At 41.4% G+C, this 22,232-nt stretch overlaps 1 protein-coding gene across 1 annotated transcript; it reads left to right on the plus strand.

The window, feature by feature from the left end:
* The first annotated feature begins 1,799 nt into the window (after window positions 1-1,799).
* Window positions 1,800-15,112, plus strand: LOC139450102 (serine/threonine-protein phosphatase 6 regulatory ankyrin repeat subunit B-like). Its single transcript, XM_071231749.1, has 3 exons — window positions 1,800-1,934; window positions 3,126-3,215; window positions 9,032-15,112. The coding sequence occupies exons 1-3, from the start codon at window positions 1,805-1,807 to the stop codon at window positions 14,239-14,241; spliced, it is 5,430 nt and encodes a 1,809-aa protein (XP_071087850.1). The 5' UTR covers window positions 1,800-1,804; the 3' UTR covers window positions 14,242-15,112.
* The last annotated feature ends 7,120 nt before the right edge of the window (window positions 15,113-22,232 follow it).

The following is a 22,232-nucleotide window of genomic DNA, read 5'->3' on the forward strand; positions in this document are numbered from 1 at the left end:
ACAGAAACCTGCTTGCACCATGATATTCTAGCCACTGATATTCCACTGATACCATTTTCATATCGTGGCCTGTATTAAGGAATATATTTTAGATCTAAAATCAGAGTATAACGGACAGCCTCAGCTGGAGGCGCGCGTGGATATATTGACAGTTTTTACGTAGTTAGTGTTAAAACCGAATGTTTGCGAGGATTAATAAGATTTCTGAATTTTGTTACAACAGTAACCGTACATGTATTTGTTACATTAAGTCATTTCATTCAAATTTGTTTGGTATGATTATGTCTTATAATTATTTTAGGATGGAAGGTACAGTTACCAAATAAAATATGCTGAAATATCAATTCATTATGACCATATTTCATAATCTATTTTTTAAAGTAACCCTCCTTACATTAAAGATAACCTTTTAAAGATTATAGTAATTAAAGATATTGCAACAAACCGAATAATCAGGGGGGAGACTTTATACTGAGGGGGGCGCGAAACATATCCGCCCGGGGGAGATTTTATTTCAGAACAGATTCTCCGGGGGAGAATCTGTACCGGTATAAAATCTCCGGGGGGAGAATTTGTACGGGGGAGAGTTTATACCGGGACACCGGCAGGGTCAGACAGCAGGGTAAAAGCCAGGGCCTGGTGCGCCTTTGATTGTAGTTCCTGCTTGGCGACCTTACTTTGCATGTTTATTGGATTAGTTGATAACACCATCTACTATATGATTAACAGTTTATCAGGCAAAGGTACATTTACATGGTCTAACAAGCTTTGCAAGGATTATCCAAGCTGTAGACTCCAAAATGTTAGGACAGAACAAAACTGCAATATTGAAAATATCACATTTACCCATTTGTCAGCCATTACTTGTGGATTATCTTCTTTTGCTGTGCTATCTGATGTTTAGCACAACTTCAAAATTTCTGTTTAATTCAACAGGAGTTTCCATCAGTCACAACAATAAAGAGAAAATTCAGTTTGTGATTACACTTTCTCAAGAAGTGTTTGGGGATTCATGAACATGGTTGTAACTTATGTCCTTGTCTTTTTCTGAGGCATGCTTACCTCTATAGGCATGGAACTTCTTTCATTCTTTACAAATCCTACCACATCACATATCAAAGGTCAAGGTAACCTATATGGTAAGTTGGAAATGTAAAGCTCTGTATAATTCTCTCCCTCTGAATATGGTGCAAAGGGTATTAATATTAGAGGTTATCCAACAATTGACTTATCCCATGCAGACCTTGGAAATTCTTTTGACACATGCTATCAGAGAGTTAGAGATCAAGGTCATGAGATAGAAAATTTCAATGAAAACAATTGTGCTTTCTCAAAACGTATAAATGCATGTATCATTTAACTTCTGTATACGAATATATCTTCTTTAGGATGGGGTCCGGCTGTAGCATATTTGTGTATCCTGAGACTTGGTAATTGTTGTATCATTCATTGTCCACTGCGGTTGCACTTTTGTTTGTACAATCCTGAGACGTGGTAATTGTTGTATCATTCATTTTCAGGTACTGTTGCACTTTTGTTTGTACGATCCTGAGACTTGGTAATTGTTGTATCATTCATTGTCAGTTACTGTTGTACTTTTGTTTGTACAATCCTGAGACTTGGTAATTGTTTGCTCCTAAAAAGTAAAGTCAACGTCAATTGATAACATTTTATTGTGAAAGTTAGTAATACTTTAGTTTCCAACATTTAAAGTGCAAAGTTCATACCTCCTTAGAATTTGGTTTTGATTGATCTAAGTCCTCGTTCATTTATATCAGGTAGTCTTCTTTCAGAACAGTGAGAAATGGAAGGAAATCCGGACTCGCGTGGCCATCAGATGACCGGACGCCTCACAGAGGAAGCAGCTGATTTACTGAGGAGAACTGAACAAGGGAGACAACTGACTTCCACATCTGCAATACAGCACAACTACAGTGAGTATTTCAAACCTGTACAGTCATGCATACAGCTAGAAAAGAAGGAGTAAGATCGATATCAGAAGCTGATCTAACAAAAAAGTATTTAATTGTTTTGGATAAAATTAAAGAATATGTTATGGTATATTTGTTTGAAGTCATAAGAGATAGATATCAACCATATTTGGTTGGAAGCATCCCGAGGTGGTGGGGATTTCAAATTGTACCTAAAAATAGGGGTAATTTGGCTATATTTGTTTAAACGACTTATTCTCTGGAACTAAGAGATAGATATCAACAACCATATTAGGTTGAAGCACTCTCCTGTGGTGAGAATTCAAAATTGTACAAATGGAAGTTCTGAACCCCCCCCACCCCCCCCCCCCCCCGAAATACGAAATATTTGCAGCATCATATACATGTACAATGCAAATGTATCTTTCGTCATGATTTCGTAAATATCCAGGTGAGCGATCCAGGGGTATGGGGTAATATTTAGATACAATTATAAAATGAAATACATTTTCACACGACTCTCCATTTTTATCTTTATTTTGTGTGATTAATGTTATTTTTTGTGAAGAGGCCTTTGCATTTTTTGTATGTAGCTTGATTTTTTGTATCTAAGTTTCTTAGACAAATTGGTAACTTATTCCACCTTTTGTAATGCATGGAACAAGAAAACCATAAAAGCATTTGCTTTCATATGCCAGCAGGATGTCATCGTGGTATCTTTGTTTGTTGACTGTGGAACTGATAAAAGTGAACATTACATCCATGCTGATTTTGTTGTGCACATGCAAGAGTGTGCCCTTCATGTCAGCAGGGGTGAGATTGAATGGGAACTGCTGTGCAGCATCAGGCACCATACAGACACTTACTTATTAAGCAAATTGTGAGTGGAGGGTGTTACCGGTAGGGCAGGACATGCTTACCCTTTTCACCTACACCTGGTGTCCTCACGACTATTGGTGATTCATTCATATTATCTTCACGACAATTTTACCTGTTCAGGTGAATAGTAGAGACAGATAATTCTCTGGCGTTGATGTTTTTTTATATTTTTGACAAAGATTATTTTGTACCAAATTTCAAAGTATGTCAAAGTATGTTTATATATTTTCAGGAGAGTTTTCTCCTGATAGTGGAAGGGTTTTGTTGCTTGTATTTATCTGACGATAATGAGACCAGAGGTTTACTCGGTGGCAGGTGGTCCAGTGTCTCAGGTGGACTTGACCAATGCTACCAATGTTTCCGTCTCCGTCGGGGAACAAGGAGCTAGAGGATGTCTGTCACAAGGTGAGATGCCACCCGGCATGCACATGCTGATAAATTTATGCATAGGCCAAACACTATTATTAAAATTAAAAAAAGGATCAGCATGGTTCATATCGAATAAACGTGCTAAAGGACCAACCGATTGATATTTGGGCTTGGTAATGTGTTAAACAAATTGTCCCAGAATAAAATGGGAAACTTGTATGAATGATCCAATCTATGTTATTTCTAAAATATGCTTATGTGATTTCAATCTGATTTTATGAAAGATGGCCCCCATGTAGGCCATCTTGAAAATATCCTTGGTGTTATTTCAGCATTTCTGCTTGTATCATTATAAAATTTGATATGCAGCAAGTATGCGACTTTTGGAATTACATACATTTTTTTGACAAATTTATATTTATGACCAACTTAAGACCTTTGACTTTTACCTACCCATTTTTCAAGTATTACTGTATTTTTTACATCCCAGAAACGACAAAACCTATGAACTGAACCTTTGCCAACTGCTCCCACTTGTGTTGCTGGATTTTGATCACAGAATTTTGATCTGATATTTTTCAATACGTTACATCATAATCATGATGATAGTGATTGTCATTTAATTGAAAACGCTCTCATGGGCAATACAAATCAAATTAGGTGCAAAATTGGAAACCATATCTTAGAATCCACCGCACTCTAGCATGCCATCATGTTTCATAAAGTTATTTGCATCATTTGGGAGCACATGGTACCTGTGTAGATATGCGTCACTCTGGGCTTTCCTCCTACACTAATCCATGCTGTAACTGGAATACTGTTCATAGAAACCAAACTTAAAAAGGAAATGGTTCGAGCAACTCAGGCAAAGTCGCACCACCCTACACATTTTGATATGAATAGTGAACCAAATTCAAGCAGGCTCAATCTGTCCACGGACGGCAGACCTGCATAAGCCCAACTATGACCTTAGCAGTAGACAGATCCTTGCCCTTTTAGAATGCTTTTCTTATCTTATTATAAGCAGTGTAAATTAATTGCATGTTTTTTGTATGAAGTATATCTAACAATTGAAATCTTACAAAAAGTTTTAAGATCCTAACAGTTGTCAAGTGGTAGAGTGTCTGCCTGGAGAGTGGAAGGTCCGGGGTTCAATCCCTGGCCTCATCATACCAGAAGATGTTAAAAAATGGTTCTTGTTGCTCTCCTGTCTGGTGCTCGGTATTTAGGGGCTAAAACAAGGACTGGTCGGCTCGGAGTCAGTATACTGTGTCTGAATGTGGTATTCATGTTAAACTGGGGCATGGTATCTCAGTGGGCTAGCACTATGAAATCGGCATTTGTCTGGACTAGTACAAGCAGCCACACAGACACGTGCATGCACATCGCTATGTAAGTGCAATAATCTTGAACGCGACAGTAATCCCCATTTCACCTCACCTCACCTTAAAATCCGTGTGAAAAGAAGTGTGTGATATTGATGCACAGAGTGTAATTGAACCATCCAGGGTCTACACAAAGGACAAGATGACTGTCTCGCGGTATAATATCCCAGTGCATGCAGCCATTTGTCATTGGCCGCATCTTCTTGACGTTCATATGCCACAAGCTCGGATGGATAGTGTGGAAGACTGGTCAAGTGGAGTTGGAGCAGACGAACCTTTTTGAACAGGACCGAAGTAGTAGCCGTAGATGAACTGAACGAGCTGGAAAGACTTGTGAAACAATCAATTCATCTTCATTTCCCAGAAAGATCTTTTGACGACAGGAAAGAGAATTCAGAGGAGGACAAGATATTCATTCAAAACGTGAACAGTTCCATTACATTGGAGAATGGTCATTTCAGCATAAAATTGCCATTCAAGAAAGCAGAGGTGAAGCTACCAGACAACCAGACCCAAGCCCTAAAGAGACTAGAATAACTGCAGGTGAAACTGAAGAGAGATCCTAAGTTATTGGAAGAATATGAAGATCCGTGTCTAAACTTGTTGACTAGGGCAATGCTGAGAATATACCTGCAGATGAGGTGATGGGTACTATCGGTCCTGTGCGGTACTTGCCACACCATGGTGTGTTCCATCCTCGGGAACTTGATATATTGCGGGTTGTGTTTGATTGGTCGGCAGCATATGAAGGTATATCCCAAAACAGTCAGCTGCTGCAGAAACCAAATAATCTCTAGGCGTCCTTCTGCGATTCAGACAGGAATATACAGCAATAATGGCAGATAATGAAGCCGTGTTCCATCAGGTGGAAGTAGTGAAAGATGACACTGATTTCTTCAGATACTACCTGTGGCTGGAAGGCGATGTATATCTATACCCAAAATCTTATGGAATGGTGGCACATTTGTATGACTCAATATCATCACCAAGCTTCTCGAAAGCGACAAGTCATTTTGAAAATGACTTTTTGCGGAGAAGGCAATGGTAGTGATAAGAAAGAGCTTTTATGTGGACGATTGTTCCAAGTCTGGGCCCACAGATGAGGGAGACATCTTGTAAAGAATGTGGGTGAACCATGCCAGTAAGGTGGCTTCCATTTAACAAAGTGGATCAGCAACATTTACTCGGTCATGGCCGCACTTCCAAAAAGGAGAGCAATCAAAGGGAGTGAAAAGTTTAAATCTTGTACAAGATGAACTTCAAAATTCAGATGACGAATCAGCCTGCAACTGGAAGGGGAATTCTCCCAACTGTTACTTCAGTATATGACCACTTATGACTTGCTTCATCTGTTACATTGCACGCCAAATTCTCTTATAAGAATTGTGTCAATAAAGATGGACTGAGATGAAGAGGTCTGTGGGATTCCTTTACGGAAGCGGAAATCTCGATCTTGAGTCTTCCTTACCTGGAAAACATGACTGTACCCAGATGTTAAAAAACAGCTGACTTTGGATCAGTCATTTCAAATACATAGCATGTGTTTTGTGATGCCAGTGAACAAGGGTTTCATGTTTTGAGTCAAGGTGCTCACGTGATTTGATGCACTTCCCGATGTAAGACCATTTTGTCACATAATAGATACTGATTTTCGATCAGATCGTCTTCACTTGCCGCCGCCATTTGGTTTGTAGCAAACGCAAGTGGTACGAGAGGTGGAATCTGATTAATCCATAGGAGAGGCTTAAAAGGGACATAACTCGTAATAACCACTGGTGGCGCTACGATCGAACCCAGCAATTCCAGCCAAGTTTGGCAAGGGTAGAAACTGGACTTTTAAAGTCAGTTAACTCCTTGCCTCGGGAAGATGAGAATGGAATTAACCGCAGCGATGCTCACTGCTCGCACCAGTACCATGATTCTTAAGAGATAAAGCTCTAAATATACTCTTCAAAAAAAAAGAAACGCAAAACAGATATTTTTGGCCATTTAAGCAAAACTAAGAGGTGTAAAGTGAAGAGGTTTAAAGTGTTATAGTGTCAGTGACAAATTTCCCGAATCAAAATGATCACAACAAGGACATGCAAACCATTATATTGGAAATACTTACGATTCTGAAAAAGCACCCAGTGCATTAACAACGGTATTAAAGTGAAGGGTTTTTGATTGCCCGGCATCTGCGTCAATCGAATAGTCACAGTTCAACAACATGCAAAGATTAACAGAAGTGCAAAGAAACAACGTCATAGGCCGCATGCAGGCAGAGGAATCCCGATCAGCTGTAGCCAGGGTTTTCAATGTAGCGCCCAGCACCACCACAAGGCTATGGGATCGGTTTCAACAGCATGGGTCAACAACATGACCAAGAGTACCCACCCCCGCCCAAGATTGCAACATCTGACTTCGCCACCTACGTGAAAAGACAACCACAGACACATCAACCTCATCTCAAATACCCGGACTGCGCAGAATCTCTGACCAGACCGTATGAAACCGTTTAAGAGCAGCGGGTCTACGAGCATGATGTCCTGTGCGACCTGTCATACTGAGTCGACAGCATCGTCAACAAGGACCTCATTGGTGTCCTCGACACAGGGTGTGGCATCAACTGCGATGGATAGATGTCTGGTTCAGAGATGAATGAAGATTTCTCCTCCGTCGAGGGGATGAAAGAGCACGGGTCTACAGACATCGGGGAGAACGTTACGCCGGAAACTGCGTACAGGAAGTGGACAGGTTATAGATAGAGCACATGTGAGGTGAATTGGATAGACAATCACAGCCCTAGACGTTGCAGCAGTCGGCTTTTGCGTTGCAGGCGACAATTCCCCGGGATGTGATTTGCACACTCGTCTTTGCCATGGGCAGGATACATCATGCTACTATCGATTCCAATGGGGTACATACGCGTTATTGATGGTAGCTGACCTTTACCATGGACTTTTCCTATGTACCAATAACTGAGATACAATAACTGACTACAATCACCAAGTGTTCTCTCCACAACATTTTGGCTCAATACTTTGTACGGTTCCTCGTATAAATGCATATTCCTACCTCACACAAATCTGTCTTTGCCTTCTTTTTTTTAAGAGTATATCATAGATATCACAGATAGCATGACAGTGATCAGTGATCAGCTATCTCCAATGAGAAAACCTGCTTCCACACGTTTTTAGCAAATCATCTCTCGGTGATTCATGCAGCAACTGACGTCAACCGAATTGAGATATGTAAACAGCAGCTGTAATCCTGCAGATGTGTCATCACCCAGAGACTATAGGTTATGATAGAAAGAGAGAAGAATTGACATTTATTGACTTTCATAGATACTGTCAGAGAAATATGAATTTGTAGTCATTATTCTTTTGCCAGCTTATAAACAGAGGAAGGGGTCATTAAGAAAACTCATCACTTAATAATTTAATTTTTTCATTAAAAAACTAACCATTTATTTGGAATTATGTCTTTTATGCAAAATAAGTCGTTCGGCACATCCTCTCCCATTAAATGCTACATCACTGAATAAAGGTGAGCTTCTGTACCTGTGGTTTCACTGACTGAATGTTTCTTCTCAAATGCATGTGTGTAGAATGATGTCTAGGACCATATCGTTTTTTTCTGTTGACCAAAAATATTTTTCTCTATTTAGAAACATGTTTAAGCATAATCATCTCAGAAAGCATAGGCCTAGAGTTGACATTTTGGTAGGATATGTATCAAGTGAAATGGAATGTACATTTAATCATTGGCAATGAGAGAAAGATTGTGATTCATCTTTAGATTGAACAAACGATATGTTTTTTTTATCTCATCAAAGCCAAAGATGAAACTTAGTGTAAAAGATACTATTTGGTTTTTTTATGGACCATTATTATGCAGCTCACTTTGATTGTACCTGGTAAGCAGCACTCTCTCAGAATGACAGAGTGAAATTGGGCTTAAAGTCATGTTGAAGATTCCTACACATGCATAGCGATGGGCATGCATGTGTCTGTATGACTGCTTGTACTAGTCCGAACATATTGTGGCTTTATAGTGCTGGGCCAATGAGATATCATGACACAGTTCAATCCGGATGTCCCATCGATATTGACTCCAAACTGACCAATCCTTGTTTTGTCTCCTTCATGGTGAATACCAGGCAGGTAACAAGTTCAATTTTTCAACATTGTTTGGTATGACATGGCTGGGGGATTGAGGATGATTATGAGCTTTCTTAGGATCATTGAATGCACCTGGTGAGCAAATAAATGCCTTAGCATAACATTTTAAATTTTTGGTGATAATTGTATGAACAGCCTTAATCAGATCCAAGTGGTTAAAATGTGGGGCTTGATTTAAACTCTGCCTTGCTTTTGTGTTGTCTATTCTGACTGGAATGATGCTTTCTACCGCAGGTCCAAATTTGACTATTTATAGACCAACTTAACATTCACACAATCAATGTATCCCCTTTTCCCACAGAACGTTACTGCCAAAAGGTGGAATTGCTCAAGGAGTATTTTGTGGACATCCATGCCCTCCAGACAGCCCAACAGCTCCTTGAGAAGCATGGCCATGTCAGCATCTGTGGAGCTCCTGGAGATGGGAAGACCAGCATTGCTCTGAAGATCTGTGAGGCATATCAACAAAAGAGATATGAAACAGTGTTTGTGGAAAACATTGAACGTTTTGACGTTGATACAATTTCTAAACGGCAATCACACATGCTGGTTGTTTTTGATGATATATTTGGTTCTGTCACATTCAGTTCAAATTTGGAAAAACTACATGAATTGTTCATTGCTTTGGTTGATGATCTTGCTAAAACTGCCGCTGATACAGAGCGGGATTCCAAGAAGAATAAAGATAAACAATCAAAAGATAAGGAACAATCCAATGAAGAAACCCCCATCTACAGACTGAAGCTTGTTTTTACATCTAGGACATACATCTGGAAGGAGGGGTGTTCAAGACTACATCAGTACAAAGTGGATCTACTTAAAACAGAAGCTATGCTTGATATGACTAAAGACCATCTCACGGTTGAAGAAAAGAAATGCATGTTACGTTCCTTCAAGAGCAAACATCCTGAATGTGATATCTCTGAAAAGGATATTTGCAGCATCACAGATTCAAAACACAACATATTTGGATTCCCTCTTATCAGCAGACTCTTTTTCACTCATGCAGTCTTCCAGATGCACAATGTAAAATTCTTCAATAATCCACTGACCTACCTGAGAGGTGACCTTGACGCCATTGTCCGGGAAGAAAGCAATAGATCGGCAGCCATCCTCCTCCTCATCCTGTGTGATGGAAACCTGAACCTTGTTTCTTTGCAGTCACGGAAAGCTGGACATGTCATGTTTGATGCTGTGAAGGAAGTAGTTCCTTGTTGTACAAGCACCGGGATTGCCAAGGAGATCACAAACTTTACTGGGGTCTACTGTACAGTCGAGGATCACATCGCATCTTTCTCTCACCCCTCCATATACGATGCTGCAGCCTGTGCTGTAGGACATCTCAATATCGTGTTGCTGCTGGAACACTGCTCCCTGAAATTCCTGTATGAAAGAGTGAGGCTTGGTAAAGGTATACAGTCATCAGACACTGAAGATGTCACAAACATGATCTACATCACCCCCCAACTACACCAAACAGTAGTGGACAGACTGGTGGAAGGTATTCGACAAGGATGCTTCATTTGGACAGTGACACATTCAGTTCTCCGTGATGAGAGGATTGCCTCCCTACTATGGACAGAGATTAATGATAACATTGTTGATATTGTCGAACAAAAGGATAGGGACTCAGGTGAATGCTTTTTGTATTCAGCTTCCCTATCTGAGAGTTACTTTCTATTCTCAAAGTCATTAGAAGTTGTTGTAAGACAGGGTGACACATCAACTGATCTATATGACTGTGTGGTAGCCTGTGTTACTCATGGCAAACTGAAACACCTGGAACACCTCGTTACAATCATGAGTCTACATGGAGAATTCGATGTTGAATTTTCCATAGACGGGAAAACCCTTCTGATTATGACTGCCAAGTCAGGACAGTCAGAGGTGTTCAACTTCCTCATCCATAAGGGTGCTGATATTTCAGTGACGGACTGGACAGGAAGCACCTGTTTACATTATGCCTGTGAATCAGGAAGTATGGCGTTGACCAGAAAGGTGGTTGAAATGGGTCCTGTTTTACTAAATTCCAAGAGTTTTGTGGGTTTAACGCCTGCAATGCTTTGTGCCAAAGCAGGTCACATTTTCATCCTGAAGTTCCTGAAACAAAAAGGAGCCGATTTAACTCTTACCGACTATAACTTGGTAGATTGTTTGCACTTGGCGAGTGAAAATGGCAATCTGTCAACTGTGAGGTTTTTGATTTCGCTGAAAATGTTTAATGTGAACAAGAAGGAAACATCTTTAATGCAAACATCAGCTATGAAGGCAGCAGAAGGAGGACACTATGATGTTTATCATCTCCTTGTATCTGAGGGTGCAGATCTGACTCTTACGGATAAATACCACAGAGACTGTCTGATGTTAGCATGTAAGGGAGGTAACATATCTATAGTGAAACATGTCTTGTCAATGAAAACATGGGACATCAACAGGCGGGGAGGAGAGCTGAAACAAACACCAGTTATGATGGCATTGGAAGGAGGACACTATGATGTTTATCATCTCCTTGTGTCTGAGGGTGCAGATCTGAACACTACTGATAAATACAACAGGGACTGTCTGATGTTGGCATGTGTGGGAGGAAACATATCTATAGTGAAACATGTTTTGTCAATGAAAACATGGGACATCAACAGGCGGGGAGGAGAGCTGAAACAAACACCAGTTATGATGGCATTGGAAGGAGGACACTATGATGTTTATCATCTCCTTGTGTCTGAGGGTGCAGATCTGAACACTACTGATAAATACAGCAGAGACTGTCTGATGTTGGCATGTGTGAGAGGAAACATATCTATAGTGAAACATGTCTTGTCAATGAAAACATGTGACATCAACGGGGGGGGAGGGGAGTTTGACCAAACACCAGTTAAGATGGCATTGAAAGGAGGACACTATGATGTTTATCATCTCCTTGTGTCTGAGGGTGCAGATCTGACTCTTACTTATGGAGACAACAGAGACTGTCTGATGTTGGCATGTGAGGGAGGAAACCTATCTATAGTAAAACATGTCTTGTCAATGAAAACATGGGACATCAACAGGCAGGGAAGATATTTTAAAAAAACACTAGTTATGATGGCATTGGAAAGAGGACAATATGATGTTTATCATCTCCTAGTGTCTGAGGGTGCAGATCTGACCATTATTGATGAATACAACAAAGACTGTCTGATGTTGGCATGTGAGGGAGGTAACATATCTATAGTGAAACATGTTTTGTCAATGAAAACATGGGACATCAACAGGCGGGGAGGATATTTGAAACAATCACCAGTTATGATTGCATTGGAAAGAGGACACTATGATGTTTATCATCTCCTTGTATCTGAGGGTGCAGATCTGACTCTTACTGATGAATACCACAGAGACTGTCTGTCGCTGGCATGTGAGCAAGGAAACATATCTATAGTGAAACATGTCTTGTCAATGAAAACATGCGACATCACCAGGCGGGTAGGAAAATTGAAACAAACACCAGTTATGATGGCATTGGAAAGAGGACACTATGATGTTTATCATCTCCTTGTGTCTGAGGGTGCATATCTGAACACTACTGATGAATACAACAGAGACTGTCTGATGTTGGCATGTGAGGGAGGAAACATATCTATGGTGAAACATGTTTTGTCAATGAAAACATGGGACATCAACAGGCGGGGAGGAGAGTTGAAACAAACACCAGTTATGATGGCATTGGAAAGAAGACACTATGATGTTTATCATCTCCTTGTGTCTGAGGGTGCAGATCTGACCACAATTGATGAATACAACAGAGACTGTCTGATGTTGGCATGTGAGGGAGGAAACATATCTATAGTGAAACATGTTTTGTCAATGAAAACATGGGACATCAACAGGCGGGGAGGAGAGTTGAAACAAACACCAGTTATGAGGGCATTGGAAAGAAGACACTATGATGTTTATCATCTCCTTGTGTCTGAGGGTGCAGATCTGACTCTTACTTGTGGAGACAACAGAGACTGTCTGATACTGGCATGTGAGGGGGGAAACACATCTATAGTGAAACATGTCCTATCAATGAAAACATGTAACATCAACAGGCGAGGAGGATATTTGAAACAATCACCAGTTATGATTGCATTGGAAAGAAGACACTATGATGTTTATCATCTCCTTGTATCTGAGGGTGCAAATCTGACCCTTACTGATGAATACCACAGAGACTGTCTGATGTTGGCATGCAAGGGAGGGACCATATCTATAGTGAAACATGTCTTGTCAATGAAAACATGCGACATCAACAGGCGGGGAGGAAAGTTGAAACAAACACCAGTTATGATGGCATTGGAAGAAAGACACTATGATGTTTGTCATCTCCTTGTGTCTGAGGGTGCAGATCTGACCATTACTGATGCATACAACAAAGACTGTCTGATGTTGGCGTGTGAGGGAGGTAACATATCTATAGTGAAACATGTCTTGTCAATGAAAACATGCAATATCAACAGGCAGGGAGGAGTGTTGAACCAAACACCAGTTATGATGGCAGTGAAAGAAGGACACTATGATGTTTGTCATCTCCTTGTGTCTGAGGGTGCAGATCTGACCCTTACTGATGAATACAACAGAGACTGTCTGATGTTGGCATGTGAGGAAGGTAACATATCTATAGTGAAACATGTCTTGTCAATGAAAACATGTGACATCAACAGGCGGGGAGGATATTTGAAACAAACACCAATTATGATGGCATTGGAAAGAAGACACTATGCTGTTTATCATCTCCTTGTATCTGAGCGTGCAGATCTGACCCTTACTGATGTATGCAACAGCGACTGTCTGTCGTTGGCATGTAAGGGGGGTAACATATTTATAGTGAAACATGTCTTGTCAATGAAAACATGGGACATCAACAGGCGGAGAGGGTCGTTGAAAGACACGCCAGTTATGATGGCATTGGAAGGAAGACACTATGATGTATATCATCTCCTTGTGTCTGAGGGTGCAGATCTGACTCTTACTGATCATAACAACAGCGACTGTCTGTTGTTGGCATGTATGGGGGGTAACATATCTATAGTGAAACATGTCTTGTCAATGAAAACATGCGACATCAACAGGCGGGGAGGAGAGTTGAAACAAACACCAGTTATGAGGGCATTGGAAAGAAGACACTATGATGTTTATCATCTCCTTGTGTCTGAGGGTGCAGATCTGACCCTTAATGATAAATACAACAGAGACTGTCTGATGTTGGCATGTGAGGGAGGAAACATATCTATAGTGAAACATGTCTTGTCAATGAAAACATGGGACATCAACAGGCGGGGAGGATATTTGAAACAAACACCAATTATGATGGCATTGGAAAGAGGACACTATGATGTTTATCATCTCCTTGTGTCTGAGGGTGCAGATCTGACCCTTACTGATGTATGTAACAGAGACTGTCTGATGTTGGCAAGCGTGGGAGGAAACATATCTATAGTGAAAGATGTCTTGTCAATGAAAACATTGGACATCAACAGGCGGGGGGATATTTGAACCAAACACCAGTTGTGATGGCATTTGAAAGAAGACTCTTTGATGTTTGTAATCTCCTTGTATCTGAGGGTGCAGATATGACACCGAAGGCGACAACACAGACTAGTATATTGTTACCTGTATTTAAGTAACTCGACACCAAAGTCCCGAGGGCTGCTTTCATCTGGCACCTTCCTCAAACAGTGTCTGAGCAAGGTCTGTTCATGTGAGTGGAGGAAAAGGCAGGACAATGGGACGATGTTCCTGGTTGATTCAACGTTGAGATTTCACACTAGCATCACCACAGATTCCTTGCCACACCATGTTGATCGACCTCCAGATCACAAAAAAATATGCCTGCCATTTCCCTCATCGGTGGTGTACTCTGATAATCATATCATCGTTGGCAGCGACCTTTTTATCACAACAGAACAGTCTTTGTAAGCTGCTGTTCTGCCACTAACAAATTATGTGTGCAAATCTCAGTCTCTGATGTCAAGGTTGGCGTCTTAAGGTTACTCCATGGAATGATATATACGCCTGAATACCATACACAATCAGAGACACTGTCCTGCTGACTGGACGATCAACGGTTGTTGCAGCCGATGACGTCATCACCAAAAAATATTTCCTGAGGTGAGAAACCCGAAGGTAGCGGTTGTCGTTTGGCCTGGTCACGGGTGATCTGCTGCATCTAGGTCTTTCCCTGGCACTGTCTCTTTGGTTGAAACAAGCCATCAATCTGGTGATTGTGATGTGTGTGCAGACTAAGGTTGTTGCTACATCTCTTTGGGTAGCCCCCATCTGTATCATACCAATGGCCCTTTCTCTCTGCTCAGGTGATAATCTTGCCATGATTGTTACTTTGCGTAAATTCTGATGCAAATTGTCAGTGTTGCAGTGCATTTATACCCTTTGGAGATCATTCTGCACGTTTATTGCCTTTGATTATTTAAAGTCAATTCTTACATATTTGATTTTTCAAAAACGGTCATGCTGCTTGAGACCTGTGAAGATCTTCAGCAACCCATGCTTGCTTTAAAAGGCGACTATGCTTGTCGTATGAGGCGACTAACGGGATCGGGTGGTCAGGCTTGCTGACTTGGTTGATGCATGTCATCGATCCCAATTGCGTGGATTGATGGCCATGATGTAAATCACTGGATTGTATGGTCCAGGCTCGATTATTTACAAACCGCCGTCAGATAGCTGGAATATTGCTGAGTGCGGCATAAAAAAACAAACACATATTCACATCTTGGTTGAGGCATAATATAAGTACAGTAGTATTGTAGTGGTGTATACACCAGTAATGTGTTGTAGTGGTTTATACAGCAGTAAGGTGTTGTAGTGGTGTATACAGCAGTAAGGTGTTGTAGTGGTGTATACAGCAGTGTGATGTTGAAGTGGTGTATACAGCAGTAATGTGTTGTAGTGGTGTATACAGCAGTATGATGTTGTAGTGGCGTATACACCAGTAAGGTGTTGTAGTGGTGTATACAGCAGTAATGTGTTGTAGTGGTGTATACAGCAGTAAGGTATTGTAGTGGTGTATACAGCAGTATGATGTTGTAGTGGTGTATACAGCAGTATGATGTTGTAGTGGTGTATACAGCAGTAATGTGTTGTAGTGGTGTATACAGCAGTATGATGTTGTAGTGGTGTATACAGCAGTGTGATGTTGTAGTGGTGTACACAGCAGTATGATGTTGTAGTGGTGTATACAGCAGTGTGATGTTGTAGTGGTGTATACAGCAGTAATGTGTTGTAGTGGTGTATACAGCAGTATGATGTTGTAGTGGTGTATACAGCAGTGTGATGTTGTAGTGGTGTACACAGCAGTATGATGTTGTAATGATGTATACAGCAGTATGGTGTTGTAGTGGTGTATACAGCAGTATGATGTTGTAGTGATGTATACAGCAGTATGATGTTGTAGTGGTGTATACAGCAATAAGATGTTGTAGTGGTGTATATAGCAGTATGATGTTGTAGTGGTGTATACAGCAGTAAGATGTTGCAGTGGTTTATACAGCAGTAATGTGTTGTAGTGTTGTATACAGCAGTAAGGTGTTTTAGTGGTATATACAGCAGTATGGTGTTGTAGTGGTGTATACGGCAGTAAGATGTTGTAGTGGTGTATACAGCAGTATGATGTTGTAGTGGTGTATACGGCAGTATGGTGTTGTAGTGTGTATACAGCAGTTTGGTGTAGTGGTAAATATTGCATTCCAACTATATCATAAGCATGTGTTTATGAATTACTATAAGGGTAACGCTATTTTTCAGGGCATTACATTGCCCTCCGTCTTTTCAATTGCCCTCCTTTGTTGGACAGTTAATGGAAGACCTCGGGCTTCTGGTAATGATAATGCCCTCAAAAATAGCGTTACCGTTATTATAGCTAAAATGGATGGAATTTATTATCAAATAAAAAGAAACAACAATATCGGTTATGAAACATTTACTGCAATCAATACGAATGTCACTGACCCACAAATATGGAATCGTCAAAGAACAAACTAGATGACGTCAATATTGAACGTGACGACACATAACCCTATCCTATGATGTCACCTAACAACGGGCGTGATAATGGCCCGTCGCCAAGCAATATGAGGGCATTATCAAGTTACAGTGGCCCGCTCATTTCTGATAACATGCGGTCGGTTTAATGATAATTCTATCCATTTTAGCTACAATGTTAAATAGTGATAATGACATATATTGTATATACCATAGCAGCATCCAGTTTGATGTACCTGTTATTTATCAGTTGTATATATTTAGATAGGGTGGTGCATCTGGATTACCATATGATGTCGTATTTCTCGTGTGTTGTGTTGTCGTGGCGTATATAGCATTGTTTAGTGTTGTAGTGGCGTATATAGCAATGTATAGTGTTGTAGTGGCATATATAGCATTGTATAGTGTTGTAGTGGTGTATTAGCATTGTATAGTGTTGCGGTGTATATAGCATTGTGTAGTGTTTTAGTGGTGTAGATATCATTGTGTAATGTTGTAGTGGTGTATATAGCATTTCATAGTGTTGTTGTGTCATATATAGCATTGTATAGTGTTGTAGTGATGTATATAGCATTGTATAGTGTTGTAGTGGAATATGTATCATCGTTTAGATTTGTAGTGGCGTATATACCATTTCTTAGTGTTGTAGTGGTGTATATAGCATTGTATGGTGTTGTAGTGGCGTATATAGCATTGTATAGTGTTGTAGTGGCGTATATAGCATTTCTTAGTGTTGTAGTGGTGTATATAACATTGTATCGTGTTATAGTGGTGTATATAGCATTGTATAGAGTTATAGTGGTGTATATAGCATTGTATAATGTTGTTGTGTAAATAGCATTGTATAATGTTGTATTGGCGTGTGTTGCATTGTATGGAGATGTAGTGGCGTATATAGCATTGTATAGTGTTGTAGTGGTGTAATTATCATTGTTTAGAGTTGTAGTGGTGTATGTAGCATTGTATAGTATTGTAGTGGCGTATATAGCATTGTAAAGTGTTGTAGTGGCGTACATAGCATTGTATAGTGATGTAGTGGCGTATGTAGCATTGTATAGTGTTGTTATGGTGCATATAGGATTGTACAGTGTCAAAGTTGAAATGTAATAAATATAAATATATTAATATGATGATAATATTTTTGTTGTTGGTTTGAGTGAATGTTTTTTAACGCCAGTCAAAACCGCCAGACAAACCAGTGATTGATTGTGACTCATGAATGAGTCAACTTAGTGTGGAAGGACAACTTAAAGTGATTGAGGGGTATCCATTTAACCTTCTGTTTAAAACCAAAGATCCTTATTAGGGCATTTCTGGAATTTAAAACCAAATCTGAAATATGGAAGATATATTGATAATTGGTGGCCATATTGGATTATGCAAATTAGACATATTTTCCAAACTGGGATTGCTTAGGACTTTCAGTATGTTGTTTTCGGGACCTTGTAGAAATGTATTGTGGTAAAATAAATTCTGTTGCAATTTGTTCCAAGTGAAACCTTATTTTGCCTGGACTGATGATGACTTCGGCGCTCAACAGCATTCCCTCATTTATAAGTGTCAGTTCTTAGCAGGGTTATATATGTCTGCCGTTTTGTTGGAAAGATGTCACTTAAGTGAATGTATTTCACTTAAATTGAGTGAGTGAGTGAGTTACGTTCAACGCTGCTTTGAACAGTTATATCAAGGCGTGTCAGCTTAATGTGGGAGGAAAGCACGAAGTGATGCAGGTCTCAGACGTTATCCACTTTGGTGAAACCCATGAGCACTGGTATGGTGCTGACAAAACTAGAAACATAATTGGGGGAACTCACTATCATCTGTGACACAATTCTGCACAGCAAATTGCGGCGCTTTAGACGACTGGCTACCTGTGCCTTCCACTTAATTTAAATACTAAGATTTTGAAATGGATTATTTTGTGGTCAGACGCGGAGCCTTGTTTGATGGCACCCCCACACACACACCCACACACACACCCACATCCGAACCCCCTGCACACACACACACATCCCAAACCCCTGCACACACACACACATCCCAACCCCCTGCACACACACACATCCCAACCCCCTGCACACACACACACACACACACACATCCCAACCCCCTGCACACAAACACACATCCCAACCCCCTACACACACACACACATCCCAACCCCCTGCACACACACACACATCCCAACCCCCCCCCACACACACACACATCCCAACCCCCCCCACACACACATCCCAACCCCCCGCACACACACACACATCCCAACCCCCCGCACACACACACACATCCCAACCCCCCGCACACACACACACATCCCAACCCCCTGCACACACACACACATCCCAACCCCCTGCACACACACACACATCCCAACCCCCTGCACACACACACATCCCAACCCCCTGCGCACACACACACACACATCCCAACCCCCTGCACACACACACACACACACACACACATCCCAACCCCCTGCGCACACACACACATCCCAACCCCCCGCACACACACACACATCCCACCCCCACGCACACACACACACACATCCCAACCCCCTGCACACACACCTTATTGTTGTGTGGCTTGTGTGTCACAGACTTGATTATTTGTCATTTTCAAGTATTTTCTGTAAAATAAATTGTTGATCTTAATGCCTATTGAGTCATTTCATTATTTGCATTAATAATGTATTTCTTGAATATTTAACGGATACAAGAGTATTTCAAGCTAAATGCGTTCAGAACATAGTGTCAGACTTTTGAGAGGACGTTCTTCTATACCATTACCAAATATGAAGACAAGTGGGGAAGTCGGGGAAGACTCTCCAGTTCTCCATCAACCTATGCTTGTCCTACGAGTTGACTAAATGGCTCGAGTGGTGAGACTAGGTGACTTGGTTGATTGCATGTCATCGTAACCCAACGGTGTGGATTATTGCCATGCCAAGCACTGGATTGTCTGGTCCAGACTTTAATCATTTACAGATGCCCTGAAAAGCTGAAACATTGTTGAGTGAAGTGTTGAAAGTAAATAACCAAGCAAGCAAATTGTGTGCTCAGTCTTCACTACAAAGGAGTCATGATTCATAACTTGTTTTGTTCAGTGTATATAATTTGTTCAATTTCGGGGGGCGCTTGTCACCATGCAAGGGGACCCGGAGGAGATGCGGTCCCTAGGTCCTCAGTATAAATCTATGACTTGTCTGATTGTGTGCATTCAGACTCTGATTGTGTACAAATAGAGTTGCTCATGTGTTCAGTCCATGGTTTGCCAGGATCGTTGCTCATGTGTTCAGTCCATGGTTTGCCTGGTTATTACTTAGTCTGGTCCATACTCGATTACTCACAGACCGCCTGTACCCTTACAGTGTACACTCTCCGCCCCAGAAACCCCACATATACTTTATTGGGGACATGTCAGGAAACTCGGCGGACCTGTGCAATATGTGCGTATGCCTTCTCGTCGGAGATAATCGAGACGACCTGGGAACCATGTCTGGCATTGTCTCTTTTCAGTTCATAATTTCTGTCGATAATTCTTGCGAATGGAACAACGACATGACGCAAAGTTTCGTCAACATATCGTGCGTTCAGTCAGTGTACATTCACATTTCGCCTGCCATGACACTTCCGCCCACATACCAATGATAGTCAAGAATTGTTGCCTTGACAAACCAGTGACGTCTTCTGCTATCTGTGTTTCGTCTGTCAACATGGTGTAACGCCAGTGGTCCACGACACGTCCCACGACACGGTTGCCTGGTCAACCCAAATCTTTGCTGCCTTTGGTTAGCTATTCGGGTGGCACTCTTCCCAGGGCGCCTTGCTTTCAGGCGGGCTGCACAGAGCCGGTCTTTAGTGGTTGATATTCGCCTTCCTGTTATTGTACGGATTTCTCAATTGATAACAGGACAAATTTGAATCTATTGCTTAGTGCAATAACGTAATGAGACGATTTTGTCTAGGTATCTTTTAGGCCAGTCACGCCCAGATCTCATTGCAGCCCCACCCATATGAAGGTACTTGTCCCACAGTGGAAAGATTGCACCGTTTGCTTAGCCAGCATTCGGGCAACGTGGGATATTGACGTTTCTCCTCTCTTTCCTACCCACAATTTACCATTTTCCCTGTTCATTGAGACACTGTCTCGGATGCATTTTTAGCGTGTGTTTAGCCCAAATGCATTTGTGATTGTAAGTTCCCCCAGAAGTGCTAACCTCTAGCTTGTGTGTGCACGTGCATCACGTGCCGTTCACGGATGCTGCGTGCCACGCGCCACACTCCACGTGATGAGATGTTGCGTTCAGATGCAGCGCCACGGTATTGTAACTGTGCACCTCAACGATAAGTACAATGAAATCACCAGTTCCCTTATATCTGTAGGTAGAATATAGGAGATCCTTTGTGAAATGCTGCTTCGACTCTTAAACCTTTCCTTCAGATGCACTGTTATCTTTGCCACTGCTTGTAGATGAATAATCAATGAGACCCGTTTATCCGGACTGTGTAGTATCCTGGATAAAGAAAGCCCAGATTAAAGAATCACTGTTTCGACGTTCCTGACAGAATCATAGTCTGGACCTTCTTAACAGAATCGTTATGTATACGGATGTATGTGGTCTTACTACCGCCTCCATGGTCTAGTAGTAGAGCGGCCGCCCGGAGAGCCGAAGGTCCCGGGTTCGATCCCCGGCAGCGTCATACCAAAAGACGTTAAAAGATGGCACTTGTTGTTACCCTGTCTGGCGCTCGGCATTAAGGGGCTAAAACAAGGACTGGTCGGCTCGGAGTCAGTATACTGTGTCTGAGTTGGGTATTCATGTTAAACTGCGGCATGGTATCTCAGTGGGCCAGCACTATAAATCGGCATCAGTCCGGACTAGTACAAGCAGCCACACACATGTGCATGCACGTCGCTGTATAAGTGCAATAACCTTGGACGCCGTTAAACCCCATTCCACCTCACGTGGTCTTACTGACCGTCCTCACGAGTCCGCCGGACCTTTTTCCCCATGCGGAATAATAACCATCAGCACAACTCACTGATACCTATTACTTTGGACCAAATAGATTTTCAAATGAACCGTTTGGTAAACCTGAAGTTTATTTTTGTTGTTAAAAGGGGGCGTTGGATCGGGTCCGGCAAATGTGATTCAAGACCTTCAAACACCACGTTGTCTGCTAGTTCAGAATGTATTGTGTGTGTCAATGTAGTAGTTTTTACTGATGATGCAGACACTGATGACTAATGACGTCTAGATCTAGACTGGAAATGACAACAGAAGACGGAGCATAGTCCCGAATTAACACAGCACTCGGCAGTAGTCCCGCTTCATTGGTGCCGGTAAATAATGGAGACAAAAGCAAGTGATTGATACTGTTCCCTAAAGCAATCTTTGCATACGACTGCCGTAACTGTATCTTAATATAAAACTTGAAATACTGGGAACCATACTTGGATTATAAGATACTATTACCTCAATGTCA

This window comes from Haliotis cracherodii, unplaced genomic scaffold, assembly GCF_022045235.1.
Source record: "Haliotis cracherodii isolate W230 unplaced genomic scaffold, xgHalCrac1.p SCAF_8, whole genome shotgun sequence".
Taxonomy (NCBI): Eukaryota; Metazoa; Mollusca; class Gastropoda; order Lepetellida; family Haliotidae; genus Haliotis; species Haliotis cracherodii.